Source organism: Nicotiana tabacum, chromosome 9, assembly GCF_000715075.1.
Source record: "Nicotiana tabacum cultivar K326 chromosome 9, ASM71507v2, whole genome shotgun sequence".
NCBI classification, from domain to species: domain Eukaryota; kingdom Viridiplantae; phylum Streptophyta; class Magnoliopsida; order Solanales; family Solanaceae; genus Nicotiana; species Nicotiana tabacum.
In genome coordinates, this window is record NC_134088.1 from 109,290,249 (window position 1) to 109,308,047 (window position 17,799).

Here is a 17,799-nt window from a genome sequence, read left to right on the forward strand (position 1 = left end):
GTCTTCCAGGAAAGTTTATCAACTTAATCATGGAGTGTGTTTCCACAGTGAACTAAACTATTATGATCAATAGGGGCCTTACTCCTAAATTCAAGGCAAAAAAAGGATTAAGACAAGGGGACCCAATATCCCCCTACATGTTTATGCTGGCAATGGAATATCTAAATAGACCTTTGAAGCAATCGAGGCATAATCCTGACTTTAATTACCACCCTAGATGTGATAAGCTAAAGTGAGTGCACATTTATTTTGTGGATGATCTGTTAATGTGTTGTAGGGCAGATGAAATTTCTATAAGATTGATGCTTCAAGCATTCAATCACTTCTCTGACGCCTCGGGTCTTAAAGCCAATCAAAAAGATAGTTCCTTGTATATAACTGGAGTCTCACAAGCACTGAAGGAGCAAATTTTATCCGAGACGCAATTCTCATTAGGGTAGACCCCATTCAAATACCTTGGAGTACCTCTATCCTCTCGGAATATCAACATACATCAATGTCTTCCACTGGTAGAGCTGATGACAGCCAGAGTCAGGTATTGGTCAACAAAAATCTTATCATACAGTGGTAGAGTGCAGTTAATCAAGAGTGTGCTATTTGAAATGCAAACTTACTGGGCTCATATTTTCCTACTGCCCAAAAAAGTGCTACAACTATTCACTAGTGTTTGTAGAACCTTCTTGTGGAATGGGAATGCTCAAGCATCTAAAAGGGCATTAGTGGCTTGGGAAAAACTATATATGCTAAAATCTGTCGGGGGTCTAAACATAATTAATTTCTTCATATGGAATAGGGCAGCTATATGTAAACTGCTTTGGGCAGTATCATTAAAAAAAGACACTCTTTGGGTTAAGTGGATCCACAACTTCTCTATAAAAAATAAAGAACTGAGTAGTATAAAGACTCAACAACGAGCATGTTGGATTGTAAGGAAGATAATTGATACTAGACAGTGGTTGTTAGGTTGTGACCCTCAACATGAATTGCAGAAATTTGTCCAAGGAGGAAAGTTTAGTATCAATAAGGTATACCAATCCCTCACCCCTAACACCAGAAAGTAGAATGAAAATGTCTGATCATGAAGCTAATGTTACCATGACATCAATTCATTATTTGGCTTGCAATACAACAAATATTAGCTACAACTGATCGATTTAAAAGATGGAAGATACATGTCCCTTAAGGAATGTGTACTATGTAACACTAGTACAGAGGAAAACTTAGCTCACCTCTTCTTTGCCTGTACATTCCCTGCTACTATCTGGAATGTGCTACTGAAATGGATGGGGAGAGCACATACAATTGGGAACATGGACGGAGGAAGTTAAGTGGATAACGAGAAAAGTGAACAACAATAGAGTGCGAGCGGAAGTGTTGAGTTGGCTATTTGCTGCAACAATTTATCACATTTGGGGGAAACGCAATGCTCGAAGATTCCAACAGAAGCAACAACACACCAAGCAGATCATTAGGGAGATTGTACTCCAGCTACACATTAGAGGACAACAACAAAGTAGACGGAGGAAGATACTAAATAGTTTAGATAGCTTTCCTTGCTAGCCATAGCGGATAGATATAGAGTTTAATTCTGTCTATGTGATAGGTAAAATATAAAATAAAGGCTTTGTTCTTATAGTCCAAAAAGAACAAGCGTTTGTAAATATATTCTTGGTTAAATAATTTTTTTAATGTTTGACCAAAAAAATAAATTAAAGAGAACGACATCTATAATAGAGAGAGAAAAATGAACAAAAAAGAAAATACATACATAAAAAGCTACTATAGTAATGATTTTGGGAAGGAGAAGAAATTTAGAGATGTTAGTGGGGCAGGGAGGTTGTCGTGCGGGTTCAATCTTAACTTGCGAAAATTTCAACCCGCCCCGCACCGCACCGAATAATAAAAATTTTAATTTTTAACCCGCCCCGCCTCGGCCCGCATAAACCCACACTGCCCCTCCCGTATAACAAAAATTTTCTGTTTTTTTAATTTTAATGAGTAATTTTTACCCTATTATTATATTATGTCTAAAGCTTCCCGTTCTTATTTACATACATAAAATTATGAGAAAGAAAAAATAATAGTTTGATTTGATCTATGGGACATATTCAATTAAAAATTATCAAAAAATTAATGCAATCCATTACGTGATTTATACTATCTAAGAATTTTTAGTGAATTGCAGAGTTCTTTTTATACAAAAAAAAGAGATTTTTGTGTATTTTGTTTGGAGCAGCTGAACAAAAATAAGATTTTGTATTCATGAAATTATATTAATCATCTTTTGGATTTTTAAGTCTTTCTTGTCAAATTAACATTTTCAGTATTAAAAAACAGTCAATTTTATATGACTGATAACCAATGGAAGAACAATAATTTTTTTAGAAAAGCAACAAATTCACGATGGTATTAGTCAAAAGTACCTCAGCCGCAACCACCCCACAACCCTATCAAGTTTTAAAAAATGTTTGCACCCGCATAAGCCTAAACCCACCCCGCATAAGTTTATACCTTCTCCGCCCCGCCCATTCCCATTCCCAGAGGAGAAATAGATGAATTATAAAAAAGGGATCTAATAGTAGATAAAAGCTAGTACACTAAAAGGTCGTTTGGTATGATGTATTAGGGGAAAAAAATATATGTATTAGCTTTGGCCTTATTTGGTAGTATTTTTTAACTTATACATAGCTAATACTTGTATTAGGTATACAACAAATTCAGTACTATTCTTATACATAGCAAACCATGACATTGGTAATATTATGATTTTTAATACATGAATAAACATGTATAAAGGCAGAACTACCCTTTAATACAACAAACCAAACAATCGATACGAAATAATCTTAGCATACTAATCTCAGCATAACTAATTTAAGCATTAGTAATCCCATCATTACAATACATTTTTATTTAGGCAAAACGGCCTTCGGGCCACTTAAACTAGTACTCAATTGTCAATCCGGTACAGAAACTTTGTGTTTTCCCATTTGAACACCCCATCTCAACTATTCGCACATCAATAAATATCTTTGATCATTGACTATGTTTATGTGGCAATATCATATGTGATATGGCAATGCTGTGTGTAATTTACGCAAATTAGACGTGTGAGTTCAGTTTTTTGATGTAAAAAAAATTACTAAAACATAAATAAAATTAAAAATAAAAAAATAAGACAAAAAGTAAAAGAAAGAAAAAGAAAAAATACGTGAGTTCCACTGTCCCCTTCTCCCTTCCTTGTTCTTCCCATCCCTCACCTCCCCTTCCCATGTTTATTCTTGTTTTCCATAATTCTCGTCCCCTTTTTTCCCCTTCCCTTTTATTTTCCTCTCCCTAATTAATTCTCTTCAAACTTTCCTGTTCTTTCCCCCATTACTCTCTCCCTTCTTTTCTCCTCAATAAGTCAAGCATTGAGATTGTTTTTTCATTAAATACAATACAAATAACTAATTAAGTTATTCCTAGATCACCTTCTAATTTTAAGAAAAAATACATGTACCAACAATCTAAGTATAGATATGAGCGTCACAATTCTTTTTTGGTCAAAAATATTTTCTGGTGAATTAACCCGGTCAAATCGACTCATTTTTTCTGATTTACAAATGACTAGATTTGAAGATGAGATTTGGGTTTTAAAATTTTATTAAGCTTTTTTTCTTTCTTCTTCATGTTTTTCGTTTCTGTATTTTAGTTTTGATGTTTATAAAATGGATTGTAGGTTTCCCATAGGAAAGATGGTGGCAGTGTTAGCGACGGCATTGCTGTTGGTACGCCGGATCGGAGTTCTGAAAAAAAATAAGAAGAGAAGCGAGAAGAGGTGGTGTTTCAATGGAGATGGTAGAACCCATTGAGGATGGGGTATTTTGAGAAGCATTTGGTAAGTTGATTTTTAAAAAAATTAGGACTCACAAATTACACATGTCAAACTATAAAAGGCTAATTAAGTGACGTGTCAATTATGTCATCACGACTGAGAAACACGCTCAACTGAGTGTGCCTATTAATGTGCGAATAATTGAGTTGGGGTGTTCAAATGGAAAAATACAGTTTCTATACCGGGTTGATAATTGAGTATAAGTTTAAGTGGCCCGGATGCCATTTTGCCTTTTATTTAGTACTATTTTCATACACCCTGACCCTACCAAACGACAACCCCTTATATCTCTAACCAATAGTGAAGAGTATCTAGTTTACAATTAATTTTCTTCTTGTTTTATTCCCAATGAATTTACAACTACAAATCAAAGAGGCTAGGGATGGTTATTCAAAGTACAATCACATGTAGAGTTTTGTTTAAAAAATAAAAGTATTATAAATATAATTGTATTTAAGGTGAATGTCTATATTTTAGAGAGATTTTAGGGATTTTACTTGGTGGCTAAGTTACTCTTTCCCTATAAATAAAGTTGTCCTATTCCATTGTAATTGTCCCAAATCAATAAGAATTCTCTCTCTGTACTTTTCTTTGTAATGCTCTTCTTCTTCTTTTATTATTTTATAACACGTTATCAGCACGAGACTCTAACCAATTGAGTAAAAGCTTTGGGATTGAGCATAATGATTGCCAATTATTCCATGAACTTCGTTCATGATTAAATTCTGGATTTAAAGTAAGTATTTTATTTTATTTTTCTCTTTTGAATTCTTAAAATTATATAATTTAATTTTAAATACAAGCAAAGACAATAAATTTTGATGCTAACTCTAATAGAGTTTGTAAGAAATTATAACCACCAAAAGTGGTAAAATTTCTATGTCTTGCCATGACCAAATTCATGTATGATTGTGAGAACAAGAAGTAGAAACCCGTCCCATTGAATTTATTTCATTCTCATTATCTTAAGAGAATGTGGTAGCAGTATGTGATACGTCTGAAAGAAGACAAAATTATTATTATGAATGTATCAATGGATGTGGACGTGGCAATAGATAAAATTAGAATCGTCATCATTGTGGTAATGAGAACAATAAGTATTCTCAAAATAATCCTTCACTGCGTGAAAGTAAAATTTGTCATCGATTTGACATGAGATTTTGTAAAGTACATATATATGATTATGATCCATTCATGATGTGAATGTGACAACATGTGATTTATGAATACATATTCATTCTTGGAAGAATATGAACGTGCTAGTGGTAATAAATATACCACACTCACCTCTAGAAGGAGGTTTGAGATGAACTAAGAAAATATTTTATTTATTATGGCATGAATGGTCATTGGTCACGTACCTATTATAGAGTCAAAATATTTTGGTAATGTGATTATTAAAGGACAACAGTAATGCAATAAACAGATCTTGCATATAATTTTGACCATGACCATAATGTTATAACTTTCTCCTTAAAAGAGGTATTCACCATATGAATGTTAATAAATAAATGGCAGTACAAAATTAATTGAGAGCTCTAGAAGAGCCAATTATACTATTTTGTGTCGTAGTAAGTCTCAAAGAAACTTATTGAGTTTCTAAAGTATTCGCGAAAACGGTTGGATATATTGACACTATAAATAATGAAGATTTAATATCTTTATATTACTACGACTGTAGTGCGGGAATATGTATATATGAATACTACCCGCTTTATTGCCTGATTTGTATTACACAAATAAAAAATATGGCAAAATTACATGACACAGTAAATTGGATGTTTATTGATATAAAATCCATGTCGCAGTAAACTGAAAGTTTAATTAACAATTGCGCATGTCATAATGTAAACCTGAAATTTACTAATACATATAATTTTATCAAGCATGGCTTATTGAGCAATCTTGATTTAGATGCGCAAAATAAATGAGAATTATCATGGGTAAGTATTGAGGAAGATTATTTATGAATTCTCTTGTGTTGCTTGTTCTCGCGATTATTATACCAAATAAAATTGGGATTGAATTCCTTGAATTCTGAAATTTATCAAATATGAATATGGGCTTATTCACCTGCTATGTATACCACGCAAGATGCATACATGAGATGGTTACATGTGCGATTATTATTAACCCACAACATGATGTTTGTGAGGTAACTTGCTAAATAATTTAATTTAGAGCATAATTTTCAGATTTTCTATTCAAGACATTTCATCTTGATAAGTTGGTTTACATCACAGCTGGTTTAGCAAAATGATTTATTGAGTGCCTCCACTTAATAGTTAAACTATTGCTTACGAGAATAAAGTTATTTATATTAGTTTGACATACGTTATACACGAAAGTATATTACATCATCCCCTCACAAGTGGTTCAGGGTCAGGATGTGCGGTGTATATTTTGATTAACACCATAATGCACAAAGATGAGTTCCCAAAGTTGAGGAAGCAAGTTAGTTTTTCCATGAGGGGTAGACAGGATAAACAGTTGAGAAAAAGTTATGTAGAATGAATTATCATTTTTACATCTAGATCCTCGAATAAGATAATATAAACTTGAAGTTCATAAAAAGATAATTCATCTACAATATATTGCAAAGCATGCAAGACGCATTTGCTGACTCAAAGAAAGTAACTATATTCTCACTGAAAATGCTCCTATTAAGTCCTAGAAGGACAAAGTCTATGGTACGGTTAAAACATATAGACAAATCAGTTTCAAATAAAATTCTTGATAAAGAAGATGAGCAAATGATCATAGTAAGGAGGCAAGTGATCTAGAAGATCACATGACATAATACTTCATAAAATCTCAGGAGAGGTTTAGGTACCAGAAATGAATAAAGAGATCTCTATGTTATGTCTCTATAAAAAATATATTGGAACCGATATATAATGTTCGTCGACGACATATATGATAACGCTAAATATATAAGAGGATCTTAAGTCTGGATAAATAATAGATTGGTTTCATATGAAAGACATGTAATTTTGGACATGTAGTTCAAACACTTGAAAGTATAAAGTCAATGGTGTGTGCAATCACTTTTAACTATTTTATATGTCTAGCATGATACGAAAACTTGATATGCATCTGAAGTCTATTTATATGGCTTATTTGACTATACTTATATGATAATCCCCGAAGGATTTCAATTGCTTGAAGCATATACAATTCTTGATCTTGAAGTACCATGTCCTTAGTGCAATTTATGCACAAATGTATCTTGCTATAACTGTAAGGATGATAATGTGATAGCGAATTTTTTTTTTACCTCCACAGAGATATTGAAAAGGCCACTCCACAGCAGTTTATGAAGACATTATATATTTATCAAGAATGATGTTCATTCAAGTTAATATGATTGATTTGTGTATCAAATCTCTACCAACGATATTTTGAAGATGGTGCACAAGATTGGAATGCGAAGGCTCAAGGATGTGAATTGATGCTCTCATCATGGGGAGTTAATACGCGTTGTACTCCTTTTCCCTTACAAGGTTTTATCCCACTGGGTTTTCCTTGCAAGGTTTTTAACGAGGCAACCAAAAGGCGTATTTCTAAATATGTGTACTCTTTTTCCTTTTCTAGAATTTTTTCCCACTGAGTTTTATTTTAGTTAAGGTTTTAACGAGTCACATTATCTGTTGAATAGACATTCAAGGGAGAGTGTTATAAATAGAATTGTATTTAAGGTGAATATCTATATTTTAGAGAGATTTTAGAAATTTTACTTGGTGGCTAAGTCACTCTTTTCCTATAAATAAAGATATCCTATTCCATTATAATTTATCTTAAATCAATAAGAATTATCTATCTACATTTCTCTGTAATGCTCTTCTTCTTTTTTATTGTTTTATAACAAAAAGAAAGATATTGTGCCTGATTCCTGTGTCGGTTCAATGTATCCCCTGTAATTCGTTAATAATGATATCCTTTGTTTGGCAAACAATTTTGCTTTTGGAGGACCTCACTTACACCTAAGAATTAGACAAATAATAATTTATCGTGATTAATAGTTTATTTATTGAGGAAAACGACGGAGATTGAACTCTCACGTGGTAGAATTTTACAGTTCACGCAGTAAAATTGTATGTAAGCGCACATGATATGAATTTTACGGGTTGAAACTTGAAACCAACACCAATTATGTGGATGTCTTTTTTTCTATTTACCCTTCCCTACGAAAAATGGGTTATCTCCATCATTTACATTCTCTTTTGTTTTTCGTTTTTAAACTTTCATAATTAATACGCTGGTCTGTCTGATCAATGAAAGTAATAAAATTTGTGCTTTACCTCCTAGTTCCTATGACGAACTTTAATACACCCAATTGTGGACTGCCTTTTCTAGCTCAGTTGAAAATGAACAAAAATAGCGTCCGCTGGTCATTTCTTGGCCATGCCTTTGATAAATAGCTACTATCCTGGAGTACACAAGTGAAACTCCCATGATGGCTATTTTTCTCAGTTATTGGGACTGAAAAGTAGCTATTGTTGAAATTTTACCCAAGAAAGCCCATATATGCTGCTCAGCAGATGGGCTTTTACGACTAACCCACGTAAACAATTCAATTTAGCGGCCTAGCCATCTTCTTCCATTATCTTTATGATTTTTTTCACTTTTAGCCCACACCAAAAACTATTTATATTTGGTAGCCAAAAAAGGATATACAATTTGTATAAATTTTATATATAACATGCATAATATATATATATATAGTTTCGGCTATTATTTTAATAACGGCAATATAATGTCGTTTTCTCTTTTATCTCTTTACATCCTAGTTCTTATGTGGGTACATGCACTGAAGAGTATACAGTGGGGCACATAGATAGCACATTACATACAACAAAGAGCATTCTTTGCTGGTGCAGATGTCATACATACCTCACAAAGAATTGCAAGTATGACCACTTTACTATCTCTATTTAAATTGAGGAGTATCTCTAGTATGCATATACCCTTTATGCAAACATCTTTAAAGAAATGGAGCATTTTTTCTTCTGTATAATTTTTTTAAACATGAATAACGCTGTAAATTTCAAAATTTATTTATCTTTTGTCTGTATAATTTAGTCTTACTTAAACGTGATTATTACAAAATGATTGCATTTTTTATAAAGAAAATAAGATTTCTTTTTAAAAAATATGGTTATATATCTTTTACATTTTTTGAGTAAGTAATAATTAATACAAAGTACTTGCAAAAAAACTATTAGGACTCGAATCACTACACTTGAGAATTAAGAGGAGCTTCGAAAACAAAAAAGGAGAATTAAGAGGGGCGTTACGCAAATCCTTACAATGGGAACAGTAGTGGTGGAGTTATTTGTCAAACGTAGGACTCGCACGAACAACAAACATAAACCTTAGTTAAATCGACGGCTACTACTGAACCAAACTCCTAAAACCTCACCGCCGTCTTCCCCAATGTCGACAGAAACCCTAAACCCCAAAATCAACGGCGAGGATTTAACAGAGCAACTCCATTCCCCGGAAACCTCCACCAATCCAACGGTTGAAATTGCACCAACGGAAAAGCGAAAGCGAGAAGAAACAGAAACAGAAACGGAGCAACAACAGCAACAGCCAAACCCGTTATGGAAAACGAGTCTTTGCTCTTACTTCCGAAGAAACGATAACTCATGCAGCCACGGTGATACCTGCCGTTATGCCCATGGTGAGTCGGAGCTCCGTCCCCGACCCGATAATACATGGGACCCGACTTCTGAGCGGGCGAAAAAGATAGCTAAGAAGGATGATGGTGGCGATAAGGCAGAGAATAAAGAAGAAGAGAAGTGTCATGACGTCATGATGACGGAAGCGGTAGACGATGAGGAGGAATGTAGTTCGTCGGGTACTGGGTTGTCAAAGTGCCTGGTTAATCTTCCTATGAAGTGGAGTTCGGATAATTTAAGGTGTTTCCTTAAGCAGCATGTAAGATTCTTGCTCTTTTCAATATTTCTAGATATTAAAGTTGAAAGCTTTTGCGCCCCCCCTACTTTGGTCCAGTGGTAAGAGAACACCAGCTGATATGGTTGGGCTCATTATCTACCGAGTTTCAAACAGTACTGGCTCTCCGGGGATTTTATAATTAAAAAATGAAATCTTGGTTTTGCATTTATTTTCTAAACATTTTTCTAATTCCCAGTTTTAAGTAGTGGAGAACCTAAGACAGAGTTAATTAAGCTATTTCGAAGCATGGGATATATGTTGTTCTTCTAAGCGTCTACCACTCGGTCATTCAATTAAGGAGCTTGTATATATTTGAAGTTTTAGTTCTCACTAATCAAGAATGGGTAGCTATCTTCACATTGGGTGTGAACTTTGTCAGTTTGAGTTGGTTTTGTGAACTAGACATCTTTATAGATTTCACTGCATTTGTTCTATGGTCAATAGGATACAAAGTCCATCAATCAAAAGATTACTTGTTGGAAAAATGGAAACTATGAATACTTTGGAAGCACTATGCTGGAAGTGCAATTTCCTCTCTTTGTGACCAAAGGAGCATTATTTAGTTTCTGCAAACTTTTCTTCTCTGGGGAACGCTAATGCCAAATGCAACTTTCAACATTTTCATCTTTTTCCAGACCAAAGAAGCTAATGGAGAACACTTTTAACTTTCTACGGGCTTTTCTTCTTGTTGTATGACTTTTTTCAAAAATGTGTTCTAACTCCTAGTATCTGTGTTGTGCTGAAAGTTAAATACTACACATATGGTTAAGAGTTGTGTCCATTATGATGTGTGAAGAGGAACTGGCAACTGAGTCGACTGGTCCTCAGGGAGTTTTAGAAAACCAAACACTATCTTGAAAGAGCTAGTAGATTTTATTTTGTGTGTGCGTGCGGGGGGTGGGGGGGGGGGGTTTCTAGGTGCCTTTCCCTTGATTTTATGTTGAACATTGGTAATATAAGAACATTGTCAGCGCAATACAGAAACTGGCAGGTCTATGTTTTCTCCTTTCATGTATTCGTCTTTGAATCATCCACCGCATGAGGTGATCAGGTGATGCAATGGATAATTCATTTCCAATGGTTCTCCGTAGATTCTTCGGAAACATACATTACTTTCTAAAGCAAATTAGCACATAGATCAGTCCTTTATGTTGGTTATGTTCCTGGGACCCTATATTATCCTTTTTCTTTTTCTAGTAAAGTGAATGCAAGTGAAAATGGCTACATGTATGTTGAACATACCCTTTAACATAAGTTTCTTTTGTTCATCCTTGCATCCATGACGCCGCTAGAATTCATCATTGCCTTAAAGAGCGGCTGTAGTTTTGTAGACCACTGGCAGTACCATCGTTAGCATCTGTAGAAGTACTGATGTTTGCTCTATGGTTGGACAAGTCTGCTCTCCTGGAAATCATGATTCGGCTTCCTAAAGAAAATAATCCCTACTCTTTACCTTTTTTTTATTTATTGTTCTGTTCTTTGTGGATTTACCCCAATAGTGGGATTTTACTGGGTTGTTGTTGTTGTTGTCCTTTGTGGATTCTTTTTATAAGGGGATGAGTGTTAGTTGGAATTGACTCCTTAAATTTCAGGATGTTACTTTTAAATCAGCAAAAAAGAAGAAAGGCATGGTTGTAGGATTTGTTACTTTTGAAAATGCAGAACAAGTGAAGAGTGCTCTGAAGGTATTCCAATTGTTATCTAAATTTGATTAGAGTGACATGCAGTTCTGCAATTATCAGAAACATTTATTTTTCAAACTCGAACTTGGCAGGAGTTGAATGGAAAGCTTGTTGGAAACAAGAATTTGAAGGTTGGAGATGTCATTCCGCGGCCATTTGAGAGAAAAGGTAATTCGGCAATATCTTCATCTCCGGCCAGTCAACAAGGTGAAAAGCAAACCCCAACTGGGGACAGTTTGGATTCGAATAAAATATCAGATGAAACTGAGGCTGAGGACCCACTGTTCAGTGATTCAGTTTTGAAGGGTAGGAGTGTTCGTGATGTGGTGACTCCTCTTGCTAATATACCATACGCTGATCAGCTGGAGCAGAAGAAGAGCTCTTTGATGCAAACTCTCAAAAAACTTGTTAGGATATCGTATCCCTCTATTCCATATTGTTATAAAACCGCTCAAAACTTTTGACTTCCTGAATTACCACTTTCTCAAGGTTTGTGAAAATAGACTTTTGACCACTTTTTCTGTTTTTTCATATGGACAGACTCGAAATGCACGTAAAGCCTGTCCAAATGGTGTTTCACTTCCAGAATGGATTCTCAAATCTAGGGACATAGGTACACTTAAATCATTTCTTTGAATTGCATCGACTGCATTGTTGCTCTATGACTATATCTGTATAGTTAATAGACAACTGATTCACTTCTGTTCACTGAAATCATGTGGAATTAGGATGCTATTATTCTTTTATAGCATTTGATAAAGAAATGATATAACCTTTGATCCGATCATTTCTTTGAGCAGGTGGTCAACCATGCAAACTGGAGGGCATAATTGACTCGCCACTTATTGAGGGATATCGTAACAAGTGTGAGTTTTCTGTTGGATACTCTGTACTAGGGAAGCCAACTGTGGGGTTTCTGCTTGGAAATTTCAGGTAGATAGAAGTGATTGCAGTTTTTCAACATCTAGTTTTTTTTTCCTTGTCATTGTCCATTTAACAGGAATTACCCTTGTACCAGGGAGGGTGTGACAGCTGTTGAGGAACCTGTGAACTGCCCAAATGTTTCTAGAATTTCTTGTAAATATGCTGCTATCTTTCAAGAATTTTTACAAAAGTCAACCCTACCTATTTGGAATAGATTGAATAATACTGGATTCTGGAGGCAACTTACTGTATGTCCAACTTCTTTCTATGACCAATTAGTTTGTTCAGCCTCTCCTATCATGCAGAGATGATTCAGTGTGCATGTTGGAGAGGCTGGACAGTCTTTTCTTGCTTTTATTGGAAATGGGGGGATGCGGGTTTGTGATGCTTGGCCAACTGACTGGTTCTTTTGGGATATCTACATCCAGGTTCGAGAAGGTCGCATGCCTGGTAATAATGTAGAGGTTGAAAATCCCGATGCAAGTATTTCAGAGGTTATGCTCATTGTTCAGGTTTATGTCTTGTTAACTTTGTCCTTATTTTGTTCTTTCTTATATATCATTTTCAGAAAAATGAACAGCTCCTTCTCAAAAAGACAAATGAGCAGTTGATTTTAGTTTGTGCTTAGGACTTGCTCCTTTCCTTCTGTTTTTTTTTTTCATTTTCTTTACTCCTGGATTGCTTAGGTTTGCACTCTGGCGCTGGATGATGCAGTAGTTAATGATGAATTCCAAAGTATGGCCAAAGCATTTGCTATTGGGAGCTTCTAGTGCATCACCAACATTACCTCTTACTGTCCTGGTAGTTCAGGTAGTTATCATACATCAATTCTTGAAGGCATTTCTCAATCTATGGTGACTGTTTTGGGGGGGTGGGGGGGGGGGGGAGGTTGAAGGTTTGGGTTAACTCTAAAATCTCACACTTGTTTCTCACTAATATATAACAAACCAACTTGGTCAGAAAAAGGAAATAAGCTAGGGATGCTGAGAGTTAAAACCCTATTTGTCTTTGTACCTTATTATCCCTTTGTCTTAAATTTTGGTTTATGCCTATATCCTTGCTTCAAACTAGTGATCCTTTATTTACACCTTAAATCCTTCAGATGTCTTGTTTTTTACCTTTTCAAGATTCTAGTTTTTTTCATAATAGTGAAATATGTACTTGATCTGCCAGTGGTGGCTTTACGCAACCTTGATGTTGCTACTTCTAAGTGCAGGATCACACTGGTATATCTAATGTAGCGCCGGCAGATGCTTCTCTGCGCGTCCTTCCGTTTCCCAAAGGGGAAAGATATTCTGAACTGCAAGCAGATAATACAGTTGCTGAAGCAAAAATTCACGATTTTATAAATGGACTTAAGTTTTGTATTTCACCCACAGCCTTCTTTCAGGTGAGATTATTGCTTATTTCTTTCTGTCCTAAGCCGATCTTATTCTTTTCTCCCCCCCCCCCTCCTCCCCTCTCTCTCTCTCTCTCTCTCTCTCTCTCTCTCTCTCTCTCTCTCTCTCTCAGAAGTTGCAAGTCTTTAAGTTCTTTAATTGGCACAGGTGAACACCCTTGCTGCAGAGAAATTGTACTCCCTGGCGGGGGACTGGGCGAGCTTGGGTCCTGATACCTTGCTTTTCGACGTTTGTTGTGGAACTGGAACAATTGGTCTGACTCTGGCTAATCGAGTTGGTATGGTAATGTTCACCACTCCATTAAATTCTAAATTTTGCTTTTTTGAAATTCTTTTGCTTCATGGTGTTAAATATTTGCCCGAATAACTCACTATATCTACCTTTACCTCTATTTTAAAAATGTCCTACTTTGATTACTCCAGGAGTTAGTAGCAATACTTCCAAGTAAACTATTATGTGGAGTTAGGCAAATAAGTGTTTTCATCTGTTATCCCCAATTGAATGTCTTAGTTTTACTTTATACATAATACTTTTTTTAAGTATGGTACATATATTAAGATAAAATTCGATAGCTTAAATGCGTAATATTTGTGGTGGTACATATGGATGGGCTAATTGTGTTTACTTTTTCATTCTGGAAATAAAATAGAGAAAAATTTGTGTTAAACACTGTGAAGGTTTCATCAGAGAAAATAAATCTTCTTAATACGAATTGAGTCGAATTTTGGGATGTTACTGAAAGCTAGATATCCAATTTGGGATGGAGTATAGTTTGAAATGAAATATGTTTGGTTAACTATGAATATGTCAGTTCAAATTCAAGATAATATAAGTTAGTATCAGTTTATATTGTTTGAATTCCTCATTGGGGACATCCAATAAAATTGGGTGGATATAGATTTGTTTAATTATACCTACCTTGTGAAGAGTAGAGGCTGTTTCCGAAAGACCCTCGGATAAGTTAGTATCAGTTTTTATTGTTTGAATTCCCCATTTGGGGACATCCAATAAAATTGGGTGGATATAGATTTGTTTAATTGTTGGAGGGAGAAAATTTCCTGTTTAAATAAGAGGTGGACCATTTGACTTACTAGGAGAGTAAGTTAAGCAGTTCGGACACGGAGAGAACTTTTGAGGGGATCATAAAATAAATAAAATATCTATAATGCTACTCTCATTTTTCTGTTAGCTTAGTATTTAGTTCTTGTTTAAGAGAAGTGCCTCTTACTTACATTTTGTAACAGGAAGTAAAATCTATATGCACATTGAATATGTTTGAATGTCTTGAGATGATAAGAAGTTTTTTCTGATCAATTTTTTCAGGTTGTTGGCATTGAAATGAATGCCTCTGCGGTCTCTGATGCTCAAAGAAATGCAGAAATCAATGGGATAAAAAACTGTAGATTTTTTTGTGGAAAGGTCAGATTGGACTACATCTTTACTGGGTTTCTCATTCTTTCTTCACCCTTCCCTTCCGTATTATAGGTCTGCCCGCTGGCTGGTCATACTTGGTCTATAAAATAAGTCACTACCAATAGATTTTGTTCATATTTTTAATTTATTTCCTTTTGGTCATGGCCGCGAAATTATACAGTGTTGATTTACTGGTAGTAATTTATACTTTTTTTTTAGTCAGGTTGTGTAATTCATGTTGTTACTAAATTTAAAGTTCCATTTATAGCTTAAAACAGCAGGAGATTACTCCCCCCCCCCCCCCCCACACGAGGAGATTATAACAATCTTAACTTTTAGTCCCGTTTTAAGTTTTAACTTCATTAAAGATTTGCAAAGGCTTTTTAGTCAAGGAAAAAGATATATCAGGCATATTAAGTTGAACTATGTGTAAAAGCCTGATGGGTCTGGCGCACATTCTGAAGTCTATCTGGATTTGGTTTGAGAGCTAGCTTACTTTTAAGTTTTAAGAACAACCTGAATTTCAATGAGCTTTTGTTCGGTAGCTATAGCATAGATTTCTTTTGAAACAATGACTATGCTTATCTGTCCTTCCCTCTTTCTGTAGGATAGCTTATCTTTTGTATTAAAAACTATGTTACACATGTTAATTCCAGAATTTGCACCATGCGATTGCAGGCCGAGAATGTCATGGGATCTGTACTGAGAGAGTACCTTACTTCACCTCCAAAAGTAGATGGAATTCCAGATATACAAGAAAATACAACTTCCACAGAGAAGACTGATTCTATAGTTAATGCATCGGAAACAGATGAGGGATCAGGTATTGGGTCTGCAGCTGCACCTATTGGGAATACTGATTCTACGGATAACACAATGGAACCTGAGGGAAAAGCAGGCCTTGAGCGTACCAATGGTACAAGCTTGTCAGAATCTTCAGCAGATGGCATTACAGAATCAGAATCCCAACTTGGGAAGAGTTCATCAGATAATTTGACCACTTCAGTGCGACATTTCAAGAATGTTGTTGCAATTGTGGATCCTCCACGTGTTGGACTGCATCCCACTGTAAGTGATTTCTCTGCGTTCATCCTTGGTATCTGGACAAGTACTTAGAGCATAAATATACTTCTTTATGATGTTGGTCACCAGTTTTTAAGCTAATATGCTTCTGCATCTCATATAATGGATGAAGAGTTCATCTGGTTTTTGATCTAATTCAGTTTTATGTGACCACCCGTGATTGATACTACTATATGTTTCCTCCGTTATTATATGCGGGGCTTGAAATGAGCTGCTTACTTTGAGCTAATTTTTGTTCTCAATGCTTGTAGGTTATCAAACTTTTGAGGACTAATTCACGTCTAAGGAGGCTCGTGTAAGCTCCTTTGATGCATCAACTTGTCCCTTCTCCATTTTCTTATGTTATTGTTCAGACCTTTTCCAGCATTATTTCTAGTCTAATCCTCGTTTTTGTTAATCTGCTCTTTTCAGTTACATTTCCTGTAACCCTGAGAGCTTGGTCGCAAATGCTATTGAGCTATGCACACCTTCTCCAGATGAAACTGAGAAGGGTAATAACAAAAACAACAGATGGAGAAATATGAGCAGTGCTAGTCTTGCACGACATAGGACCAAATCTATGCCCAGTTCAGAGCCTTTTCAACCTGTCAAAGCAATGGCGGTTGATCTCTTTCCTCATACTCCTCATTGTGAACTGGTGATGCTTCTGGAGAGGTAAATTTATCTATTGCCTTAAAAAATAATCTTAAGTTGCCAAGTTTATGAAAGGAGATAGAAATGCTCCCTTAGATTTGTTTTCTCGATGTGGAAAACAATGAGCGAGCTTTCGGCAAACAAATACTACATATCGTTTATTAATCTTCTATTCTTGAGGTTTCCATAATATTGTGTTGTAATTGGCTCCTTATTGCTGCCATTTCCTCTTCAAGAAGAATACCTCAAATGTAATTGATACGACCTCACATAATTTGTGATGCTATAAGGATTTCCAAGTGATGCTCCGTAGTTTTGTCCCAAATGAAGTTTGATGTGTTGAATAAATTATGTTCATGGTCTTTCCATTGCAAAATTCAGATCTATATTTAGTAGATACAGAATCCTGTATTGTTCATATTTGTGGTTATGTTGTCGCTGGTTGAAGGAAGTCAATATATTGAGTCAAACTAAAAAGAAACTTGTTTACTTGAATTGGGATAGCAAATATTTATATTCATATCGCTATCTGCTCCTTCTTCTCCCTATCAGTGTATTATTCTTATTCTTAAATTTTATTACTAATGTTGTTTCTTTTGCTTTAGTTATCTTTACTATTTTTGCTGTCAATACTTTTCGTTTCGTTAGTATTTTTATCATAGCTTTTTACTCTTATATTTTTTTAACCTGTTTTGAAAACGCTTTTCTTGAGCCGAAGGTCTATTGGAAACACTCTCTCTACCTTATACAAGGTAGGGGTAAGGTCTGCGTACGCCCCATGCTCTCCAGACTCCACTTGTGGGATCACACTGAGTATGTTGTTGAC

General features: G+C 35.2%; 1 protein-coding gene across 1 annotated transcript; it reads left to right on the plus strand.

Moving 5' to 3' along the window:
* Positions 1–9,186: 9,186 nt before the first annotated feature.
* LOC107776384 (zinc finger CCCH domain-containing protein 24-like) lies at positions 9,187–17,349 on the plus strand. The gene is given in 15 exon segments (XM_075222015.1): positions 9,187–9,820; positions 11,431–11,523; positions 11,613–11,927; positions 12,061–12,133; positions 12,321–12,453; positions 12,539–12,692; positions 12,873–12,956; positions 13,131–13,199; positions 13,201–13,254; positions 13,661–13,834; positions 13,992–14,126; positions 15,168–15,263; positions 15,936–16,325; positions 16,592–16,635; positions 16,752–17,349. Coding segments are annotated over 15 exon segments (2,568 nt in total). The 5' UTR covers positions 9,187–9,313; the 3' UTR covers positions 16,999–17,349.
* The last annotated feature ends 450 nt before the right edge of the window (positions 17,350–17,799 follow it).